General features: G+C 45.8%; 1 protein-coding gene across 6 annotated transcripts in view; it reads right to left on the minus strand.

Annotated features, from left to right (window-relative positions):
- The window catches only part of GAS7 (growth arrest specific 7), a 106,150-nt gene that overhangs the window by 30,842 nt on the left and 52,727 nt on the right, over nucleotides 1-22,581 (minus strand). For all 6 annotated transcript variants that reach the window (XM_048965530.1, XM_048965529.1, XM_048965533.1 and 3 more), the window contains 5 exons: nucleotides 15,824-15,895; nucleotides 14,700-14,785; nucleotides 11,974-12,027; nucleotides 5,987-6,076; nucleotides 2,747-2,862 (listed from right to left, as the gene is read on the minus strand). In XM_048965530.1, the coding sequence (XP_048821487.1) occupies nucleotides 2,747-2,862; nucleotides 5,987-6,076; nucleotides 11,974-12,027; nucleotides 14,700-14,785; nucleotides 15,824-15,895 (418 nt within the window). The remainder of the gene's footprint in view (nucleotides 1-2,746; nucleotides 2,863-5,986; nucleotides 6,077-11,973; nucleotides 12,028-14,699; nucleotides 14,786-15,823; nucleotides 15,896-22,581) is intronic.

Consider the following 22,581-nt stretch of genomic DNA (forward strand, 5'->3'; position numbering starts at 1 on the left):
TATTCACTCCAAATACGTGTGTTTAATTTAGCTCCATTAACAGTCTGAATTCCAAGTAATGTTTTTATACATTTTTTAATAAGTTGTGCCTACACTGTTCTATGTTCATGCGGCATGTGCAGGGTGACCGGGGGATCAGGCCTAGCCAGCATGGGTTCGTGAAGGGCAGGTCCTGTTTGACCAACCTGATCTCCTTCTATGATCTAGTGACCCATCTGGTGGATGAAGGAAAGGCTGTTCATGTGGTCTACCTAGACTTCAGCAAAGCCTTTGACACTGTCTCCCACAGCATTCTCCTGCAGAAGCTGGCAGCCAGAGGCTTGGATGGGTACACTCTTGGCTGGGTAAGGAGCTGGCTGGAGGGCCGGGCACAGAGAGTGGTGGTGAATGGAGTCAAATCCAGCTGGCGACCGGTCGTGAGTGGTGTTCCGCAGGGGTCGGTGCTGGGCCTGTCCTCTTCAATATCTTTATTGATGACCTCGATGAGGGCATCGAGTGCACCCTCAGTAAATTCGCAGATGACACCAAATTGGCTGGAAGTGTGGATCTGCCTGGGGGTAGCGAGGCCCTACAGAGGGATCTGGACAGGCTGGAGAGCTGAGCTGGAGCCAATGGGATGAGTTTCAACAAGGCCAAATGCCGGGTCCTGCACTTCAGCCACAACAACCCCAGGCGACGCTACAGGCTTGGGGCGGTGTGGCTGGAGGACTGTGTAGAGGAAATGGACCTGGGGGTATTGATTGATGCTCAGCTGAACATGAGCTGACAGTGTGCCCAGGTGGCCAAGAAGGCCAATGGCATCCTGGCTTGCATCAGAAACAGTGTTGCAAGCAGGAGCAGAGAGGTGATTGTTCCCCTATATTCAGCACTCGTCAGGCCGCACCTCAAGTACTGTGTCCAGTTTTGGGCCCCTCACTGCAAGAAAGATATTGAGGCCCTGGAACGTGTTCAAAGGAGGGCAACAAAGCTGGTGAGGGGTCTGGAACACAGGCCATATGAGGAGAGGCTGAAGGAGCTGGGAATGTTCAGCCTGGAGAAGAGGAGGCTCAGGGGAGACCTCATTGCTCTCTATAACTTCCTGAAGGGAGGTTGTAGTGAGCTGGGGGTCGGCCTCTTCTCTGGTGTCATTAGTGATAGGACCAGGGGGAATGGTTTCAAGCTACGGCAGGGGAGATTCAGGCTGGACATGAGGAAGTATTACTTTTCAGAAAGGGTGGTCAGGCACTGGAATGGACTGCCCAGGGAGGTGGTGGAATCACCGACCCTGGGGGTGTTCAAGGAAAGACTGGATGTTGCGTTGAGGGACATGGTTTAGTAGGAGCTATTGGGAATAGGTGAACGGTTGGACTGGGTGATCTTTTAGGTCTTTTCCAACCTTAGTGATTCTATGATTCTATGATTCTATGATTCTATGCCAAAAAATTGGTAGAATTATTTGGGCTGGAAGGGACCCTAATGATCATCTGGTTCTGTCACCCTTTCCATAGGGACAACTCCCACTAGACCAGGTTGTGCAAAGCCCCATCCAACCTAGTTCTGAACACTTCGAGGAATGGGGCATTCTGTTCCACTGCCTTATCACACTTACAGTAAATAATTTCTTCCTAATAGCTAATCTAAATCTATCTTTGTGTAGTTTAAAACCACTACTTCTTGTCCTACCACAACACTCTTTGACAAAGAGTCCCTCTGCAGCTTTCACATGCAAGAAGGCCTGCCCCATTTAAATACTGGAAGGCTGCTACAAGGTCTACCTGAACCCTCTTTATAAGCTAAATATCCTCAACTCTCTCAGACTGTCTTTATAAGAGAGGTGCTCCAGACCTCTGATCATCTCCATGGCCTCCTCCGGACTCACTCCAACAGGTCCAAGTTGTCCTTATGCTGGCTGCCCCAGAGCTAATACAGCACTGAAAGTAGGGTCTCATGAGAGCAGATTAGAGAAGATGAGTATCTTTCCTCAACCTGCTAGCCACACTTCTTTGGACGCACCCCAGAATACAGTTGGCTTTCTGGGCTGAAAGCACACCTTACCAGCTTCTGTTGAGTTTTTCCACCAACCAGCAACCTCAAGCCCTTCTTGGGGCTATTCTTTATCCACTCATCATCCAGCCTATATTCGTGCTTGGGACTACCCCATGACAGGTGCATGACGTTGCACTTGGCCTTGTGGAGCTTCAGGAGCTTCACATGGACCCTCAAACCCGTCAAGGTCTCTCTAGTAGCATTCCTTCCTTCCAGCATGTTGACCATATCACTCAGCTTCATGTCACTGGCAAACTCGCTGAGGATGCTGTCACTGACAAAAACGTTAAATAGCAGTCTTGATACCAACCCCTGAAGAAACACAATTTGTCACTAGCACTTTTTTTGTTTTGTCACTTTTGTCACATATTTTTCAGGGAAAAAAAAAAGAATTCCATTCTACACATCTGTACTCTGTTTTTCCCATACCCACATTTTTCCCTTAGATCTGCAGTTTAAAACTTCTTGGTTCCCTCCATCTAAATGGGCATACTGGGCAGTATGAATGAGATAGCTGAGATATGAGTGATAGCTGTAGAAGACTGAAGAATGTGGATAGATATTAGGGAAGTATTTAATGCACTTCAAGAATTGGTAGCATATCTTTTACACAGTTTAAGTTCTGTGATTAACGTACACAGGGAATGCTCATATCATGAAGAAAAAAAAAAACAACAAACCCAGACCAAAACAGTTAATTTGATAGCGGAGTGCCAATTACCTTTCTCGAACAAACTCTGCCATTTCTTTCTGCATTTGTTTCCCTTTAAGTTGCTTTTGAAGAAGAATCTCAAATCCCGATACCGTATTGTTCCCTTGTGAATCCTTCTTATCAGCCTGAAAGGAAAAAGGAATTTCAACCAAATGATCTATGGGAATCAAAGGCAGATACACAGTTCCCAGCAGCAACTCCAAGGAGTCTGACCACACTGAAGCAGTTTTTGAAGAGCCTTTTGCAGAAAGCATCACCTGTGACAAAGCTGCTCATCACACCCCACCTCAACCATTCTCAAAGAAATATTTAAACACTCCCTCATTCCTTCTCATTTCTCCCTTAAAAAAGAAGTTGTGCAGTTATCTTCAGCTAGCAAAAGGCTGCTGGGGCTATCTTCCCATTTGCTCTCAGCCCTTCAAATCTGCTAAACCCCCAGGGCTGGCTCTGGCAATCATGAGCCCTGACGATACCCTACAAAGAAAAAAAATGGACCCTGGGGCCAGCACAATGGAATTGCTGCAGGAAAGGAGAAGATCCTGCTGCAGTCTTAAATGACATATAATAGACTGTAAAATTCTGTGCTGATCTATGCACAAGAAATACACAGCCAGTCCATAAAGCGGGGCAAAGCAGCAACTTTTTCAGTAGCTTAATGCAATCCATCCCACCTTTCACTTATTTTTCCTCCATGATCTTTTTAATCCCTTGCTTCACTGACTTCAACTTTGCTGCAAGGACCAACGCTGTCTCCTGTTTTCTATTCCATCTCTGCTTTTCTATATTTCAGAATTACATTTCCCACTGTCTTCTAACAGGCCCAGAGAACACTCCAGAATGATTACTGTTTTTGCTGTCACAAATGTCACAGTAATCAAAGCATGAGACTTTAGAATGAATGTATGGCCATAACACCAGGCAGCAGCATGTTACAAGCCTGAGACTGGAGGAGTATAGCGCACCGAAGAAGCCAGATCCTGGATTATAAGGCTGAATGACAAGAAATGGGAGAATAAATATCTGCAGAAGAAGGGCAGCTTTCAGTCAAGTTCCATAAAGGGAAAGATGTGAACTAAACCAATGTAAATGAAAAGAAAAAACTGAGGTGGTGTCTTCTGAAAGGCACATAAAAATATACCTATGAGCCATTTCGTATTTTATTGTTTTTTGGGATCAGAAGCCTAGAAGAGATGGAAGAAATGCTATTGTTTTGGTAATGTGACCATTGGTAAACATGATACAGTATAATCTGCTGCATGTGCTTCACACAACACTGAGCACTCTCAAGGGGAAGTGCTGCTGCAGCTACAACTGAACTCTTCTTTATAGTGAAACTCTTTTTTTTTTTAAACACCTCACAGAATCACAGAATGATTTGAGTTGGAAAGGACCCTTAAAAGTCATCTAGTGCAACTTCCCTGCAATAAACAGGGACACCTTGTGCTAGATGAGGTTGCTCAGAACCTGGTCCAGCCTAATATGGAACAAGGACACCCCACCGCTCTCTGGACTACCTGTGCCAATACCTCACCACCCTTGTAAAAACTTTCTTTCCTTACAGCTCTAAATCTCCCCTCTTTTAGTTTGAGACAATTTCCCCTTTTCCTATCACAACATACACTGCTCAAAAGTCTGTCTCCTGTCTTTTAGCCCCTCTTTAGATACTGACAGGCTGCTCTCAGGTCTCCTCAGACCTTCTCTTCTCCAGGCTGAACAGCCCCAGCTCTCTCAGCCTGTGTTTATAGGGGAGGTGTTCCATTCCATCTCTGAGATCATTTCTGTGGCCCTTCTCCAGACATGATCCAACAGGTCCATATATCTCTCTTGTAGTGAGGACTCCACATTTGGATGTGGTACTCCAGGTGAGATCTCACAGTGCAATGCAGAGGGGCAGGATCACCTCCCTTGACTCGCAGGCCTGTCTGGGAACTGCTGAGTCATACAGGCCTGAACCTCTGATCGATCACCTGAAGCGAGCACTGAGTCAGCATCTGAGTCAGTATCAGGAGCACGGTGAAGGCAACCCAGCTGTGCTGCAGGAAGGGTTGGAGCCTGGCTGCACCTTTCCCAGACCCATTTCAGAGCTGACTGACAGTAGGGAAGGATCTCTTCTGGAGATCCACTCCATTGGAGTTTACCATGTGAGCCCAGGGTAGGGTGAGTGTCCTTCTTTCTTACTCTAGTATAATAATTACATTAGCCAAACTCCTGGATATACTGTATCATCTGTATATTCATTGATTGTACACAGGCCACAGTGACTTTGATGCAGTACAGAATACGGCTGGCTTTCTGGGCTGTGAGGGTACTCTGTTGGCTCATGACAGCTTGCCATTTTCAATAATTGGTCACCAGAAACACATGAAATTCATAGCATTTCCACCGTTCAGGTAGTAACCCCTCCTCCCTCCCAAAAAATAGTTTTCCAGAGGAGGACCCTTTCTATCAGCTCCACACTTGAAGTACCAACTCCAGCTATAATAACAAACCTCAGTTTAATTTGATCTGATCTGACCTTAAAAGTGGAGCAAAGTAGAAAAGAGCACTGCCATGCTGAATGCCTATGGTGGTTTAAGACCAGTAGGAAGCTTAGTACCATCATGATTGTCTCCTGCTCTCCCCTTGCAGAAGAGCAGGGGAAGAAAACACACTGACAAAAGCTCATAACATTCTCTAACATGAGGCTGTTTCCAGTCTCTTCTCACAGAAGCCATCCCTGCAGCCCACCCCACCAAAACTTTGCCAGGTAACACAATACATCTAACCCTTTAAAAGATGAACTTATCATGTGGCCTCCAGAAAAAAACGATGAGAATGATCTTTACAGTTTTGAAGAAAGACTGTAGATGTTAAATCTCTAGCTCACTTGTGCACTCCTAGCTGTTGTGCTCTAAGAAAGACTGAAATAATGTTCACTAATACGTTACTACTTCTGTATTCCTCTTCTGCTGCACAGCTGTTTGGCTGACGTATTTTGAGATGCGTAGTTTTTCCTACATCCCATCCATTTCCTGACAAAACTATGCTCCAACAGCTCGCACTGCCTTTCAGGACACTCTTCTAATAGCTGTCCTCATCTGAGATGGATTAGAATGATCTTCACTGGTTTCTTCAGTCTCTCCTGCATTGCCCTAACACAACTGCAGCTCAGTCCAAATCCTTTACCTTGTACCACAAAGCAAGCTTTTCATTCCTCTTTTTCAGAAGCTCAAGAGCTGCAATATGACATGTGGCTGTCTGCCTACTTACCCAGAAATAATCACAGTAGCTCCACTCTGAAGGTTTCAACAACTGCTGCTCTGGCATTACGTCAGGGTGGGGGAAAGTTACACAGTTTATCTGTAAAAGAAAAAAAAAAAAAGAAAAAAAAAAAGGCAGAAGATAGTTAGAAGGTAATGAAACTTAGTTGAGAAAAATGCAAATGAAAGATTACATATACACACTCCAATCAAAAAGAAACCAACAACACAGCGAGTGCGTGCTGGTGAAGAAACATTGGTTGTTGCATGGAAACAGCAGCTCAGTATTCCCAGAAAGCTCCTCTGAGCAAGCAGTAGCATCAGCTCAGAAGAAAATGAACTGTTTGTTTCACACAAGGTATGCTTGTCTGATTAAAAAGTACCACCACACACCAACTTCTATATCCCTAACAAAGCTGTGGTGAAATACCTGATGTGAACAAGCCCTGAACACAAGAAATACCACGAAGATCTAGAGCACTGAAAGCACTGCTATTGGCTTATCTCATTAGCAAATTTTGGTTTGCAGGATTACTTAAAAGGTCTCATTTTGTTCAGTATACAGCATTCCAGTCAGTCAGAGACCTTTTCACATAAAGCTGTTGATCCTGCAGAAATGGGAATGAAGTCTCTAAAATCAGCTAAACTTCAGTGCATAAAAGCCCCACAAATTTTTAAGATGGAACTCATCACACACTCACACAAAAATGTCCAAGTGCTCATTATGTTATCACAGAAGAAAATGCAGCACAGTGTAAGTGAAGGATGTGACAGCTACTGCAGAACACACTGCAGAATAATTCTGGGTGCAGCTAAGCCTGTCGGGGAAGCACCAGCATGAGTCATATTGCTGTGACTACATACTGCTCTCATAAAACTCCTGCCAGGCAGGCACACTAAAAGCAATCCCTCCCAGCACGCTAGCAGGTTCACTGGACAGTAATGGTACCTGTATATTAACCAAAGAATCAACAGAAATTAGGGATGGACAAACATCACAACTGTAACTTTTTCTGAGGGAGGATTACTTAACATTCAAAGGAAAACCAAGGAATTGTGGGCAGGGCTATCACAGCTGCATATACAGCCCCACATCTAGCAGTGATACGCTGTACATCTGCCCTTGGGCTTTTCAGAGTATCAGAAGGGACATAGCACACTGCTGCAAAGTGCTGACACAGGATAAATCCACAACACCAGATCAATGCAGACAAAGCCTCTAGCTGATACAACACTGTTCCTGCAAGCCCACAGCAACTCTGCCACTGTTTTTCTGCACTAAAGTTTCAGTGGCTGTCCTGTATGTAATCCAAAAGGTTTGCTCCTCCTCCAGAAGGATTACTCTTTCTTTCCAGAGCTTGCCAGATCTATTTCAAAGCAAGCTCAGGACTTTTTCCCTGTGGTATCCAGCTATAACATCAGCTAGATCCTTTCTGAGCCATGTTTCTCCTGTCAGTTCTTTCAGATCCCATGGGAACTGCAGCCGCAGCCCCTGACAGGCCTCACGTTGTCAGCAGCCATTCTCTCTGGACCACAAGAGCTGTAGAAAACACTGCTCCCTCACACCTCCCCATCAGTAGCATCATGCATCAGGAAATCACAAAGGCAGCTCAATTCTGAGCTGGATGATGCAGCGAGGGACACCTGTGTGATGCCAGGCTGACCTCTGTCCCTGCAGTCTCTGCACTAACTCTGTCTGTGAGGGAGTTTTACTGAGGAAACCTTCTGCCTCAGCTAGTATTTTCCTCTCCCTTGTCAGCTCAATCATTTCAGAACAGCACTGCAAGCCTATTGCACCCCATTTTAGCGTTAGGTAGGTTGGGTTACCTTCACTCTTCCATTCAGGAACCACTAAGTCTGAAGGCCTGCAAGCTGTTTGCTTGATGCAAGATCGAGTCAAAGTCACTTGCACTGGTATCCTGATGTTCAAAAGCCCAGCCCATGGCATTAAATAGCCTTATCAACCCCATAAAGAGTGGTGTCTGCTCCCTCCTCATGGGACTGCTGATCTCATTAATCAAGTATCTGACAGTAAAGGTATAAAGTCTAAATCCAAACAACATGAAAGACAACAACTGTGCTGATTTCTTTTTTAAAAAAATAGACTTTTGAACCAATAGAGCATACAAAAACATGCAGAAGGGACTATTACAGTTTTTACTGCTGTATGTATATTAAATATATATTAAAGTACATATCTTAACTAATGACAGACTCACAGAACTTTAAGAGAAAACAAGGCATAATGACTCGCATTATGTTTGCACAGATGTCACCGGGGCAGCCCAGGTGATCATCAGCCTCATCATGGCAGGAAGTCCTCAAGCGGACTCTTCACTAATAAAAATAATGGCTGCTGTCAGCCAACAAAGCAACTTTAGTGAAAAGACACCAGCAAGGTGTGCTCCAAACACAAGCTAAGCAACGAGACAGGCGGAAGACAGCCTGTCCTTGCAGCTGCCACAGAACACTGGTGGCATCACAAAACCTGTCTGAGAGGTCTGGGCACCTAGTGGATTGCCAAGGTCAGAGCCAAGCACACAGAAGCTGTGCTGTGACAAACATGGTGACAACAAAGCCAGGGGGGGACAAACAGAGAACAAGCAACCCCATTCAGTGCCTTTCTCGGACAAGCCTGTTTTGTATCAAATTAGGAAACAGATCAAAAATACTTTTGCCTGTGTACTGATCATGAGCAAAAGCAGCTGCAATCTTCACAGCCAAACACACCAGCTCATACTCCATGAGCGTGAAATAAAATAAGCTGTTTATTGTTATCATTTTTATGTCTGAGATGCAAAAGGTTTACAGATAAAAAGTCACAGGGACATAGGTGAGTTTGCAGGATTTGCACAAGAGCAGCATCCACAAGACACTTTGTTGGCCAAGACATGCACATCCATTCCACAGACTTCAAAGTCCTTTTCATGCTTTGAAGTGGCTACCAGCAGCCTCTGGTAAATGAGACAATGCCAAGAAACATGAATAAAACAAGAATAATTTGATGAAGGTTTAGATAATCAACTACATATTTATTACATAAGACGCTACATAAATAAGTGAGCAGACAGTGGGTGAACTGCACTCTGTTGTGCTGAAGTGAAGCAACTACAGAGGGGCAACATACTTGCTCTTTTCTTCAACTTACGCACACTCACAACATCTTAAGACAACACAACTTTGCTAACTTGCGTAACCTGCATTTGCTTTACAATCTCAGTACCTGAACACAAAATCTACAACAGTCAACTCGGCAAAGATCACTTGTCAAACAGGGCTGTTTGGATAAACAGACAAACTGGGAGGACAGCTGACACCTTTGTATAGCTTAGGCACAAATGAAGGCTTGGGCAGTTTTAACTCTACCCAGGCGTGGAAGCCCAGGAATGCCTAGGCTGTGTATAGGTAACTTCAACATCACAGATTTGTACGTGGTGCATTGGCAGTGATGTCACAGCTGTAGCACAACAGGAGGGGAGTAAAGCCAACTGAAGCTCTGAACATTAGCAAAGAACACTCATCCACTTGGTATTTAGAATGTTAGGTTCTGCCAGAAGTGTTTAGAAAGCTTCTTCATTCATGTTTCTGTAGAAATGTCTAGAGACAATTTGCTCAGCACACACCAAAGCAGTGGATTTCTGATAGCTTCTGCCATGCTGTCAACCCTAGGGCAGAGCAGAGAACACTGCTGAATGGGCAGCCTCACGCTGTATTAATTTCTTTATGTCAGATGCACAAAATGCTAAGCTACTGCATGCAGGCTGCCCCTCTTCCCATACACAGCACATGTTCATTTTGGTGTCCAATGTAAGCAATATAAACACCATCATTTTCCAAGTCATATCTTACCTTCATTAAGCACTAAAACATTCTTTAGAAAGAAATCTATGCTCAGAAACTACCATATCATCAGACACGCTCAGAAGGTTTCTTGCTCTTCAGTTGAAATACAATTCAATTCTCCCTTGTACATAGTATTGCACTATACCTTCCCTCATCTACAGCTTAAGCTTCCACAGATAAAACTCCTGTCCAGAGGGACATCTCTTCAGAAATCAGACAGCAAAAATCCATGCTAAAGCTGGTAAATGCACCTTGAAACTCACTGCAAAATCAATGTGGACCACAGCACTGCACTTCTGCTTTCTTATGAGCAACAATAATTTGTGCAGGTGGCAGATTTGTAACAGCCTATCTTATAACCCATCAGGGACTCCTTTCCAGGGAAAACAGATTCTTAGTGCTAGTAACATTCATTTACTGAGACACCATACCGTTCTTCCTGTGGGACACATACTCCAGTTCACACCTGCCTTCAGGACTGCCAGAAGAAAGAGGAAGTCCGTGCTCTTTGAACGTAGAGAAGGCACTTGCATTCCTTGGAAGACCGTAACAAGGTCCTGTTCCCCTGAGGAAAGCAGTGAAACAGAGCACTGGGCTGCAGCTGCTGATCAGGTGTCACAACCCAATGTTTGCAGCTTCCCTATCAATGGGTTTCTCTTTGAATGGAGGTCTGACAGACTCAGAGACCCAAATTGATGACAAAAATCCTCTTTGCAAAAGGTTCTGCTTGAGTGCTGCTGCAACCCAAGGAAAGCCATTCAACAGCAAGCTAAGGACATGCCCTGCAGCCGTTAACCAGAGCATCCCAATGCCAGCTGGAGCAGCGCTGAACAAATAAAACCTCTGGGGAGGGGGAAGCAGAGAGGCAATTTACATTGCTTTACAGTTTACACTCCATCTGAGAATGTTATTTTTCATAATGCTTCCTTGACGCAGGCAGTGGCTTGAAGCAAGTGGCTGCTAAAATTAGCTTGGTTCTGCCTGTCTGGTGCATTGTGCTTGAAAGCTCTGGACTTCTGTTGGAGAAAGGCACACAGTGACCCTTACATAACATATCACACAACACTTCGACCGCTTTGCAGATGCTACCAGACAGCACACAGGCCAGCAAATATGATATGGAAAAGCACCCCCAATGAGCAGCCCGTGTCCAGGCAGGTACAAAGCGACTTTTTCACAGACACAGGTGCTCTCATTTATGTACTGCTCTGTGCAGCACACACAGACCGTGTCTGCACCCTCACTGTCTGCACCCTCAGGGCTATCCACGTAGCCTGCTACCATCCTGCCCCACACCCGAAGCAGGCTGTGAGTAGCACAGGTAGAGCAGACACCTTTACTCCCTCTTTTTTACCACTGCAGTTTGTCTATCTTCTCATTTATCTTCATTATTTCCTATTCAATAGATCACAGCATGCCCAGGCACTTCCATTAATTTGTTTTGATTTCCTTCCCAATTTCAAACATCTGTCCTATACTGATGAGTCCAGAATTGTAAGCCATGTTCCAGATGGAGTCACAAGTCCTGCAGAATTTGTCAGTGTTTGTAAACCTCACACTGCAAACATCTTATCAACTATATATAATTAATTAAAGCAAATTTAATGATCGCTTCATTCCTGTACCTACAATCTCTGCCTTTATCAGAAATCTTCAACTGGACATTCTAGCAAGGAAAAACATCTGATGCCTCTGAGCATCAGAAAAGTGCTCTAAGTTCTCCCGCAGGGCTGTGACCCCATCCTTAAACAGTTTCTCACCCTTCACTGCTTCTCTGAGCGTCGGGACGGACCAGGGACGGACAGCGACCCACAAAGGAGCGCGTTCGGTCAGGACCCGCAGCCAGCTCCTTTTTTGGGTACCTCCTCACCTGCTGCTCATCCCAGAACCCCAGAATCAAAGGGAGAAATCAGACAGGAATCACACTCCGAGAACAGAATATCCTGAGCTGGAAGAGCCCCTGCAGGATCACCGAACCCGTCCCGGGGATGGAGCTCCATCCTTCGCAGCGGAGATCCCGCAGCCTTTCTGCGCCCCCCGACGCGGTGTTTAAACAGAGCAGAACTACTCCCGCCGCAGCAGCTCCCGCAGCGCCCCGTCCTGGGCGGTCAGCCCGCCCCGCGCCGCCCCGGAGCGCCGCACGGCCGGACTCACCGTCAGGCTGCTCTCCTTGCTCTGCCTCCGCGGCGCCGCCGGGGACCCCGGGGTCTGTGGAGAGAAGCGGATGGCATCATCGAGAGCGCGCTCGGAGCCCAGCATGGCGGGCACGGGCCGTACCGGGGCTAGGCGGACCCCATGGCCCGGCGGCGCGGGGCGGAGCGGGAGGCGGCGTCGCCGGAGGCCAGGACCGCGCCCCCTCGCCCCTGCCGGCCGGGCCGGGCTGTCCGCCGTGTCCCGGGCCGGGCCCTCGGCGCGGCTACACCCCGCGCTCCTCTGAGCTGCGAGGTCGGCCGGCGCCCAGCGGGGCCGAGGCGGGATCGCGACCCGCAGCGCCGTGCGCGGGGCGGAGCCGCCCACCCCTTTTCAGGACCGCCATCGCGGCCCCGTGCCGTGCCCGGCTGCTGGGCGCGACGCGGGCCGGCGTGGAGGGAGCGCTCGTGAGTCATGCGGGGCTCTGTTGCAGCCCCTGAGCTGCAGCCCGAGAGCGGTGTCCAAAGGCTGCCTGCCGCTGTTCTGCCGCTCCGTTTGCGTCTGTTCATCGAAGCGGGCGGCGCAGCGCTGCTGTCTAGGAAGTGGTAAACAAGGCCTGGCCCCGCGCCCGGCACGGCACGGCGCCGCTTTGTGCTCGGCTGTAGCTCTTTCCCCCTTGACCTGTTTCCGAGAGCTGTGGCTGAGCTTTCCCGAGCATTTGCCTGCGTGGTGGCTGCTGCGTGGGTCCTGCAGCACGCCTGGAAGCGGCTCTCGCGGGAGAACGCCATGCTGCTGGGAGCAGCTGCACAGACAGTCACAGCACTGACAGATATGGCCCAGGAATGAGGACTGGAGTTGGCCCAACTGAGCCAAAGTCTGGGGTCCGGAGAACGGCTGTAGAAAAATCCCCTTCCTGCAACCGGCGGCACATGGCAGACATTTTCCTCACTAAGGATTCTTCTGCAACAGCATGCACAGCTCCCAGGAAAAGCTGTATCCCGTGTGGGCATGGACACAAGCTGCTCTCAGGGATAATGGCAGCAGTACCTTGTTGCAGATCCAGTACAGATTTGAGGCATGAATGAAGACCTGAGTTTGGGAAAACTGGTAATTAAAGAGTAATGGAAAGAAAGTGTGACGGAGGCCATTGAAGTGAATGAAGGAAGTCATGAACTCCTGTAGGCCCTGTGGCTGAGTCAGCTCAATAGAGCTGAGAAGTGCATGGAAACTGTGTATCTGTAAAGTGAATTTGAGTACATAGGTGACTTGAGTCTAAAAGATTTACCTGAGTCAGACACAGCACCATAAAAACAGTGAATATTAGAATTAAAGCTCTGGGGGAGTCAGTTATTCTGACTTGTTGGTAGATGGAAGCAGATCCTTCAGAAAATGGCATATGTTGCACAAGGATTTAAACTGCTTATTGTAAAGGAAGTCAGAGCCTGCAAGTTGATCTGGATTCTCTGAAGGAGATGCAGCAGGTGGGTGAACAGAGGTGTCCACCAATGGCTGTGGAGGTTATTAAAATGTTTTGAGTTTCTGCTGGTGCCCATATGCTCCACCTCCAGCCTGTGTAAGGTACTCAGAGAGGAAACAGTGCAGGTCAGTTGAGAGATATTGACCAGGGACGTGGAGCCTGAAATGACAGACTGTCATGATAAATGCCATGAATCCATGGGGAAAGGGACCCAGAAATACAGGCTGAGGTGAAAGAGCACTGCTGGTGCAATGCACAGCACTGAGGGCCAGTGCCTAGAAGGGGTAAGAGAGATGGTAAAAGCGAAGTGGGCAGTTGGCAGACAACATAAAATTTAGACCAAGAAATAGGACTTCAGAGGAACACTGAGGCAGTGTAGTTCAGCATGGTAACTACACACAAAACACACATTTTGTAGGGAGTGTTCTAGTAGCTGCTTTGCAGAATAACCTAGCAGCTAGTAAAGAAATGAAACAAAACTGAGGTCCTGTGCCCTTTTTCCCAGCCAGCAGACTGGGAAGCATAACTCACCAGGAGTGCAACCCAGCAACATTGCTCAGCTGTTGCTATTTTGGCAGGGAACAAAGCATCTCACAGGAGGAGCTAGAAGAGGGCCCTGTACTGCATTTGCAGATCTGCAGAGAAGACTCTCCTGGAGATGAGAAGTGGTGCAATCAGCAGTGCAGAAATACTGAGTGAAAATTTAGCCAAACAGATGAGGGAGACGGTCAACAAGTCAGCATCTTGAATGCTAGCCTGAGGTGATGATGGGTGCGGCACAGGCTGTGAAAGGCACAGAGGAGGGCCTGTGAAAGAACACACTGACATGGATGAAGTAATTCAGAAAATAGCTTCACTCAAATTCTTTGTGAATAATGTCTTTGGGAGGGAAGGCTGCAGGAAAATACAATAAGATAGGGGCACGGACAGATGTTCATGACTAGAGAGGACTGTGCTGGAAACAAGAGCGGAGTTCAGGCTGAAATGGCAGGACATTCTGCAGGGTTGTTAATGGTGACTGAAGTGGCCTCAGGGAATTTTCAGAAAGGAGCAATGGGACACAAAAATTCAAAGTATTTTGGTATTTTGTACTGTTTTACCATTAGAATACAAAGAGTGACTTTTCTAGATGCAATGAATCTGACTGATTTGACAGTTTCTTAAAGAAAATGCCTCTTGACATCCAACTCTAGCAGACTCCCAGTCTGCTTAAGCAGACATCCACACTTATGTCTGGATACCACTGCATGGACTTTTTTTCCCCAAAACTTACCTGGGGATCCCCACTGGCTTTTCGGAGATTCATGTGAGTGGAGTCCAGCTGGTGTACCGGGGTCCCAGAAATGTGATAGCCATTCACTGTAAGAACACGTAAGAAGTGAGCAGGCTTGCTGCAGTTGCAGATGTATAATTACACATTTTAAAAACAAGTCATGTAATTGATTGTCAGCGTGCATACTGTACTGAAACTCAGCCCATGGGGCCATTCTGCCCTCAGCATCCTGCAGCAGGCTTTTATCAGCAGTTATGACTGAATGAGTTGCAAGAGTCAAAAAAAGAGGCTCCAAAATGCCACACAGTTCCTGCACCTGCAGTTTGGTAAAATGATGTGATTGAAGAAGCAGGGTATGTAAAAAGGAGGGGTTTCATGGAGATAGGCTGTTGATGTCAAGAAAGCATGCCTTGTAAGATGTTTATGGTTTATGTACACAGCTGTATGTTTGGAAAATAATGAGCTCAAATTAGGGATAAATGCAGCTATGTTACATAGCCTTTGGTCACAACAAAACACGGTGTTCAAGCATACTTCCCACTCAGCTCAATGAAGACCTGCATCAGTTTGACCAAAAATTGGCTGAAGACATTCTCTAGACTGCATTGTTTACAGTCAGCTGCTAGTGCAGTTATTCTAGTGCAGTTTTACTCTTCGTGCAGCCCCTGCAGCTTTTTAGCTGATTCTGTTATGTGATTCCCCCAGCAGCAAACTGGACAGCCTTGCAACTACCATGTGTTAACAGAGTCCTCGTGCACACATGATGTGCAGGGTGCAGCTACAGGCAGCCCACATTCCCTGCACCTGCTGCTCCCACAGCTGCAGGAAGCAGGAGGGAGAGGCAGATGTGCTTCCCGGAGCTGGCAGCCCCTGTTCGCTCTGCGCCCCAGGAAAGACCACCTTAGCCCTGAGCAGGTACATGGGGCAGGCCAAGAAACCCATCATTTGGAAACAAAGGGTGGTGGTATGGGTTGGAATGAAGACCCCCGACTACACTTGTTCTGCTGCAGGGCTATCTACGTGAAATACAAATCCCACCTATCACAGCATTTTTGTTTGCTTTGCTGGCTGGTAGAGAAGGTGATTCATCCAATGCAGTGCTCAGGAATGGCAGTACACAGTACCTGCTGGGCTCTGCTGTGTCACAGGGCTCTTCGGGGTCCCAGGCACACTGCTTGGCCGCTCCCAGGTTGTCTCTGTTGGAGGAAAACAGCAGCATAAGGGTGACAGAGGCCAACAGCATCATGTGTCTGTGACACACAAATAGCTCTGACCCTCAGTGTTCTCCACTCCAGGGCTGCACCCCATGAGGAGGGTGTCTATGTCCCCTGGTGCTCCTCATCTCCTCCCTCATGCCTTTGCCTTCCCTTCTCAGCCCCACTCCTCAGCAGCTAGCTGAGATCAGTGGCAACAGCATCACTGATTTCTCTAGTGCAGCTATACATCAGGGCCACTCAGAGGAAAACAGGGCCACAGCTGCACGTGGAAGATGCTCACTCCCTGTGAGCTGCTGCCACAACCCATGCAGGCAGCACTTCTAAGTAGATTACAGCAAGCCCAGACTGGGCCCTACCTGTGGCCTGTGTGGGCACAGCAGCTAGTCTGACAGAGCACAATCTGGGGACAGGGACTGCCTTTGTCCCTGCTCTCCATGTGGAACACAGCTGGGACTCAAAGATGACAGTTCAGCGATAGGAACACAGACTACAACACTTTTTCCCCCCTCAAAAAAGGCTACTGCCCCAGCAAATTCCACTTGGATCCTTTAACAAATGCATGTCACACCACTTTTAATACTCAAAAGACTGCTGCTGCTTTTTCCATCTTTTCTCCTCTAGTTAGCCATTTTGCTCATTTTCTTAGCCAACAGAAAATTGTCCTTGGCTACATGCTAAACAAAGAGGATTTTATTGCAAAATGTCATTAAAGTTGCAAATGGCAGATAGTGGAATTACAACAGCAGCTTCTCTAAAAGTGTAGCTATAAAGCCCAAGCCGGCATTCCTATCTATAGAAGAAATATGTTGGTATCAAACAAAAATAAATACTGTTGGCTGCCAGGCAACATCAACTAAGACAGTAAGTCAAAGCATCGACCACTTCATTTCAACCTGTGATGCACAAAACCCATCCAGGAGCAATCTAATCTTACCAAAGTCTGTAATCCTGCATCTGTCAGTATTCTGGATGGGAATGAAAAGTGACAACATGCTTGCATTCGGGACATCAGGAAGAGGATACTAGGTATCTGTAGATATCCGAGTACTGTGTCCAGTTTTGGGCCCCTCACTGCAAGAAAGATATTGAGGCCCTGGAACGTGTTCAAAGGAGGGCAACAAAGCTGGTGAGGGGTCTGGAACACAGGCCATATGAGGAGAGGCTGAAGGAGCTGGGAATGTTCAGCCTGGAGAAGAGGAGGCTCAGGGGGGACCTCACTGCTCTCTATGACTGCCTGAAGGGAGGTTGTAGTGAGCTGGGGGTCGGCCTCTTCTCTCGTGCCATTAGTGATAGGACCAGAGGGAATGGCTTCAAGCTATGGCAGGGGAGATTCAGGCTGAACATCAGGAAGTATTATTTTTCAGAAAGGGTGGTCAGGCACTGGAATGGACTGCCCAGGGAGGTGGTGGAGTCACCGACCCTGGGGGTGTTCAAGGAAAGGCTGGATGTTGTGCTGAGGGACATGGTTTAGTGGGAGCTATTGGTGATAGGTGAATGGTTGGACTGGATGATCTTTTAGGTCTTTTCCAACCTTGGTGATTCTATGATTCTATGATATGATAAAGCCAGAGAACTGCTATCCACTCTTGGTCTCACAAGCTAAGTTATATGAGGTTGTGACGAGGAAACATCACTGGGATGGAGAAATAGCATTGGTGGACAAAGAAAGGGCAACTGATGTCATCTAGCTGGATTTGTGCAAGGCCTTTAACACAGTCATAGAATCACAGAATGGTTTGGGTTGGAAGGGACCTTTAAGATCATCTAGTTCCAACTCCTTTGCTATAAGCATTTACTTAAGTGTTGCTTTAGGCTCATCATTTCGGAAAAAGGGATCCCAAATTCTTCATTTCAGGAACTGCAGACCCCAGAAGAGGGAAGGTGCTGCACTCCCAAAACTATGCTGCTCACATCCCTGAAGATACACATTCTTCTGCTTGCTTTGCCCCTCTCTTCTTATTTTGCCTGCAAATGAAAATATTTTGACTATTTTTTTCTTTTGCACATGGAAAGCCTGGTGGACTGTAGCTTTGATGAATCACTGAATTTAAATTATGCTTAGATTTTTGTGAATTTGGTAGCAAATTAATGAATTCCACTCTTGGCCAATGAGGCAGGATTGGAATGTATTAACTAAACAGAAGGAAAATCAAGTGATATAAGTTGTCTTTTCTGAGTCAGCTTGTCTTAAAACATGCCTGTGTGTGGTTAAATAGGTAAAATCTGATTTATGTTTACTGTATTCTAAAAGCGAACAGTAGAATATGCTACTCACATTTTTAGTAATTTTTTTCTAACATAAGTAGTTCTTTATTGAATATTGTAAATGAGTTGACTTGAAGAAAAGTTCTTGGAGGTTTAGAAACAACTCTGTACAGAGGGATTGTGATGTCCACTCAATGCCAACATGTGATCCAGAAGGTAATATGTTTTTATCATAACTGACTTGGACATTAGCAGTAAGAAGTTACTTCAGTTACTTTCATATATATTTTATGCAAGCGTAGCTTTAGCATTTTTGAGACTGTACAGAGAAATGGACTTAAACCTAACAAATAAATTTGAAACATAACTAGTTGTTCAAAATTTCCCAGCTGTTTCTCTGCTTTGCCTGCTGGTTGTTGTGGAGCTGGTCTTCTGCCATACAAAAACTCCAGATATATAACCTGAAGGCAGAGATTTTGTACATACAAGCCCATTGCTCAGCATAGTTGTGAATGTGATCCAAAGCACCCAGCGATTTTCAAAATACAGAACTTAAGTTGACTGTAGAGCTATGCATCTTGAAAAAGAAAAAAAAAAAAAGCTATAAAATAGAATTGTTTTATTGGACAGGAAATGAAAAGAACAAGAAGAATGTTTTAAACCTCTCTTGTTTTCAATGCTGAGATGAAAGAAAATCCCTTTCTGTGCACACATTAATAGTGATATTGCAGATGCACAAGAGCAAGTAGAATGATCCTAACCCAGGCCTGTACTGCTGTGCCGCCACCTACTGCAAGCACAGCTATCACATTTGCCAAGATGAAACTGCAACATTATGAATTTCTTGGCAGTTTAGTCATTATTAGAAGTGAACATGTGTAGGGAAAAATGATGTTTTTCCACAACCACAAAGAGAAGACTTGGTGAGAGATAACATCCTGTCTAATACAGCCAAGACATCTGCTTGAACCAGAGTATGAAATACAGATTTGATGCTGGAAAATCTGACGACTAGCTGTGATCCTGTGGTAAAACAATGGGCTTTCCTTTTAGCAATATATTCAGTATCAGTCAGTATTTTATATCCCATCCAAACTTCCAACAAGATGACAGCAACAAGCTAAAACCTCTTACTCTATGAGACTGTAATGTAGCACTGGCAGATGAAAACTGACAAGTTCTATTCTCCTTTATCAGTCACCTGATAATTATTCTATTTAGTCAGAGTGGAAAAAATAACTGCTAGTTTCTTTGTCACTCTCTGGACTGTGAAGGAGTTCTGTGAACAGAAAGAAGTCTTACAGGCCTGAGATGGAGGCATGGGAGATATTTGTAAATTAATTACTAAAAGCAAGGCAGTAGAAAGCTACTTACTCAAAGTGAAATCAGAGAATTACAGAAGTCGGAAGGGACCTTACGGCCTTCCAGTGCCAGCTCCTGCCATGGGCTGGCAGCCACTCACTAGCTCAGGCTGTCCAGGGCTCCATTCAGCCTGGCCTTGAACACTTCCAGGGATGTGATACTCACACTTCTCTGGGCAGCAGTGCCAGGGCCTCACTGTTTCTGGGTGAGGAATTTCCTCTTCACATCGAACTCAATCTCCCCTTTAACTTCTAGGTCAAAGCCATTACCCCATGTCCTATCACTACACTCCCTGGAGTCCCTCTCTCGCTTTCTTGTAGGCCAATTCTAAGTAATGAAAGGCCATCATAAGGTCTTCCTAGAACCCTCTCTTATTTTTTCCCCTTTTAAAAATGGCTGTTATGCTTCCTCTTATCTAGTCAGTGGGAACTTCACTGGACAGCTGATCCCTGAACTGGACCAAATCTGCTCTCCTGAAGCCCAGGGTAGTAAGCTTGCTGTGTGCTCTCTTTGCTGCCCTAAGGATGTTAAACTGTTTCATGATCACTGCAACCAAGGCTGGCCTTGAGCTTCACATTCTGCATCAACTTCTCCATTTGATGAGAATGAGGTCCAGCAGAGCACCTCCTTGCTGGTTTGTCTGTCTCTTTGAGAAGCAAGTTACCATCAACGCATTCGAAGAATGTCCTGAATTGCTTATGCCCTGCTATGTTGCCTTTCTGGCAAGGCTTGCTGCCTGTTTGTGGCTCCTTATAGTCCAAAACTTGGTTGGACCTGTGAGTCAGAGGGAGTGTAAACACGCCTGCTCTGAAAACAGGTTTCCTTTAACTGCACAGCACCGCATTCGACACTCCAAACCTCCAGGCTGCCTGGCACTGCCACGCTTCACCTGGCTTTGATTGGAGGCCATCTCACCAAGCAGAAGGATACAGTGCTGTCAGTGCTCCTGCATCTTCGCCTTTCTTGCTAAGATATTCCTCTCATTTGTGATGAGTCAGAAAAGGCTTAAGGATGCTTCACTCCTTGATATTGTGAGCGGGGAAAACAGCCCTAAGGAAAGGCAGAGGAAACGTGTACGTTTGTGCGTGAAATGAGGGGAAATGATTTGCAATGCCCTAAGACTAGGGTAAAACATTCAACACTTTAGAAGCTGAAGGAATAGGTGAATAATAGTATAATGAAAATATTTTTCTTCTGTTCCATAGAGGACGTGTAGCACAAGGAGATTTCATTCAGTTTGAATTAGGAGGTCTGACCAGTTCACAGAGACAGTGCACAGTTGGATTCTGGCTCTCCCTTTCTGATCTCCCAGTTCATCACAGCCGCTGTTTCTTCTTTGTGCTCTAACATCTTGACCCACTGAGCCTGCAGTACATGGCTGTGGTAACAACAGCTTAAAGGGCACAACCTACCACCCTGTGCACAAGATCCTGCACCGCAGCACTGTCCTCTACACACTGTGTTCCCATTGCAAGCCAAGACAAAACTAGTCCACGGGCCTTCCAAGGCCCTGATCTTCACTTCCATCTTCATATTTAATTTAAAGGGACAGGAAAAGAACTCAGAATGACAGATGCAAATCTCGCTGCACCTGCATGAAATATGAGATTCAATCTCTTAAGTGCTGAAAGTAGAGCTTGATGTAGTACATGAACTAGTTCAGCAGGAGCTGCATTATCAGATCTCAAATCCAACTCAATTGCTACAGGCATTTCAATGCAGAGACTGAGGCTGCAATATAGCTTTTATTTTCTGGTTTTAAACATTGCAATGGAAACACAATTTCTTGAAATTTTCTGTGTTGATAGGAATGCTGCTACTACCTCAGCTGCATGGGAAAAGCTACTGACAAAGTCCTTATTTCATCTTTCAAAGTATCTCTTAAAATGAGCACGGGGACCTGTAACATGCCCTCCTTTTGCAAAGACCATGACACACAAAAGCAAGCCTGATACTGCAATATTGTAAGCTCGGTAGTGACAGCAGTGCTGTTTCCAGCATTTCCTGTGTCTTTCTTAGATTTTCTAGGATTTAGGCCACTTTACCAGGGCAGGTTACTGTATCAGAGGGATAATGTCACCGGTAGGTTTTGTCAGTATGAGAAAAGACACACTATAGAAAAGACACAACAACCAATGCCTGTCATCTCTTACTTGCTTCCAGAGAGTCTCGAACGCAGTCCGTAAGTTTAACTGGTTTGAGCAGGTGTTCCTTATGGCTGGTGACATACAAAAGAAAAATCTCAACCTACAGACTGAATCCCTCCAAACTCCCTCAAAGAGATGGAAAATTATTAGGTAGAACAAGTACAAGAGTAGGTCATCGTTATGTTCCTTCCATCTCTTACTTGAGGCATAGCAACCAATATTTCAGATGGATTCTGTATGCATTTCCTCTAGACAGTGGCCAATCCCTGCATTCAACAAGTTCTTTCCCCTTCTCACAACAGCACCAGTGAAAAAGCAAATATGAGATTACAGGTCACAATATCCTCTTGCTTAGTGTCCTGTCATCTTGCAATTACCCAGTGAAATGCAGAAGTATTAAAATTGCTATCATATTCTAATTAAGCTGTGGCTTATTAAAGTGCAGCAAGGAAGCTTCCTTTACACCTGGTGCCTCTTAATTTAATCCTTTTTATCCACTTACAATACTTAAAAATTATGTACCTTAGGAAAAAATAGTTGAGCTTGTGGCATCTTAAGGTTACAGTGCTCTCAGCTCTGGAATGGTATAGAAGCTACGAGACGTAAATTTAGCAAATGATAAATTTTAGGATGGAGAACCTCAAAACATGCATAAGTCCCTTTGAGTTTCCATGTGTATTCTCTGACCAAAGAAGAGTCCTAATGGCAATGGTATTGCATAGAACATGACTATAACCACTATGACTATCTCTTATTTGTACATGTTGTGCTAGGCACCATTCACATGACAGTGGCCTATGGATAAAGTGCACTAGGACCAAGAGCATTGCAGCTTACTACTGTGGATTCCAAGGGGGCTTAGAAGTGTCAGTTCTTCACCACTCAGACTGAGATGCTTTAGCAGGTAGTGGTTTGGTGCACTGGGAAACTTCCTTACAAGACAAAGGTAAC

The sequence above is a fragment of the Lagopus muta genome, chromosome 18, assembly GCF_023343835.1.
Source record: "Lagopus muta isolate bLagMut1 chromosome 18, bLagMut1 primary, whole genome shotgun sequence".
Taxonomy (NCBI): Eukaryota; Metazoa; Chordata; class Aves; order Galliformes; family Phasianidae; genus Lagopus; species Lagopus muta.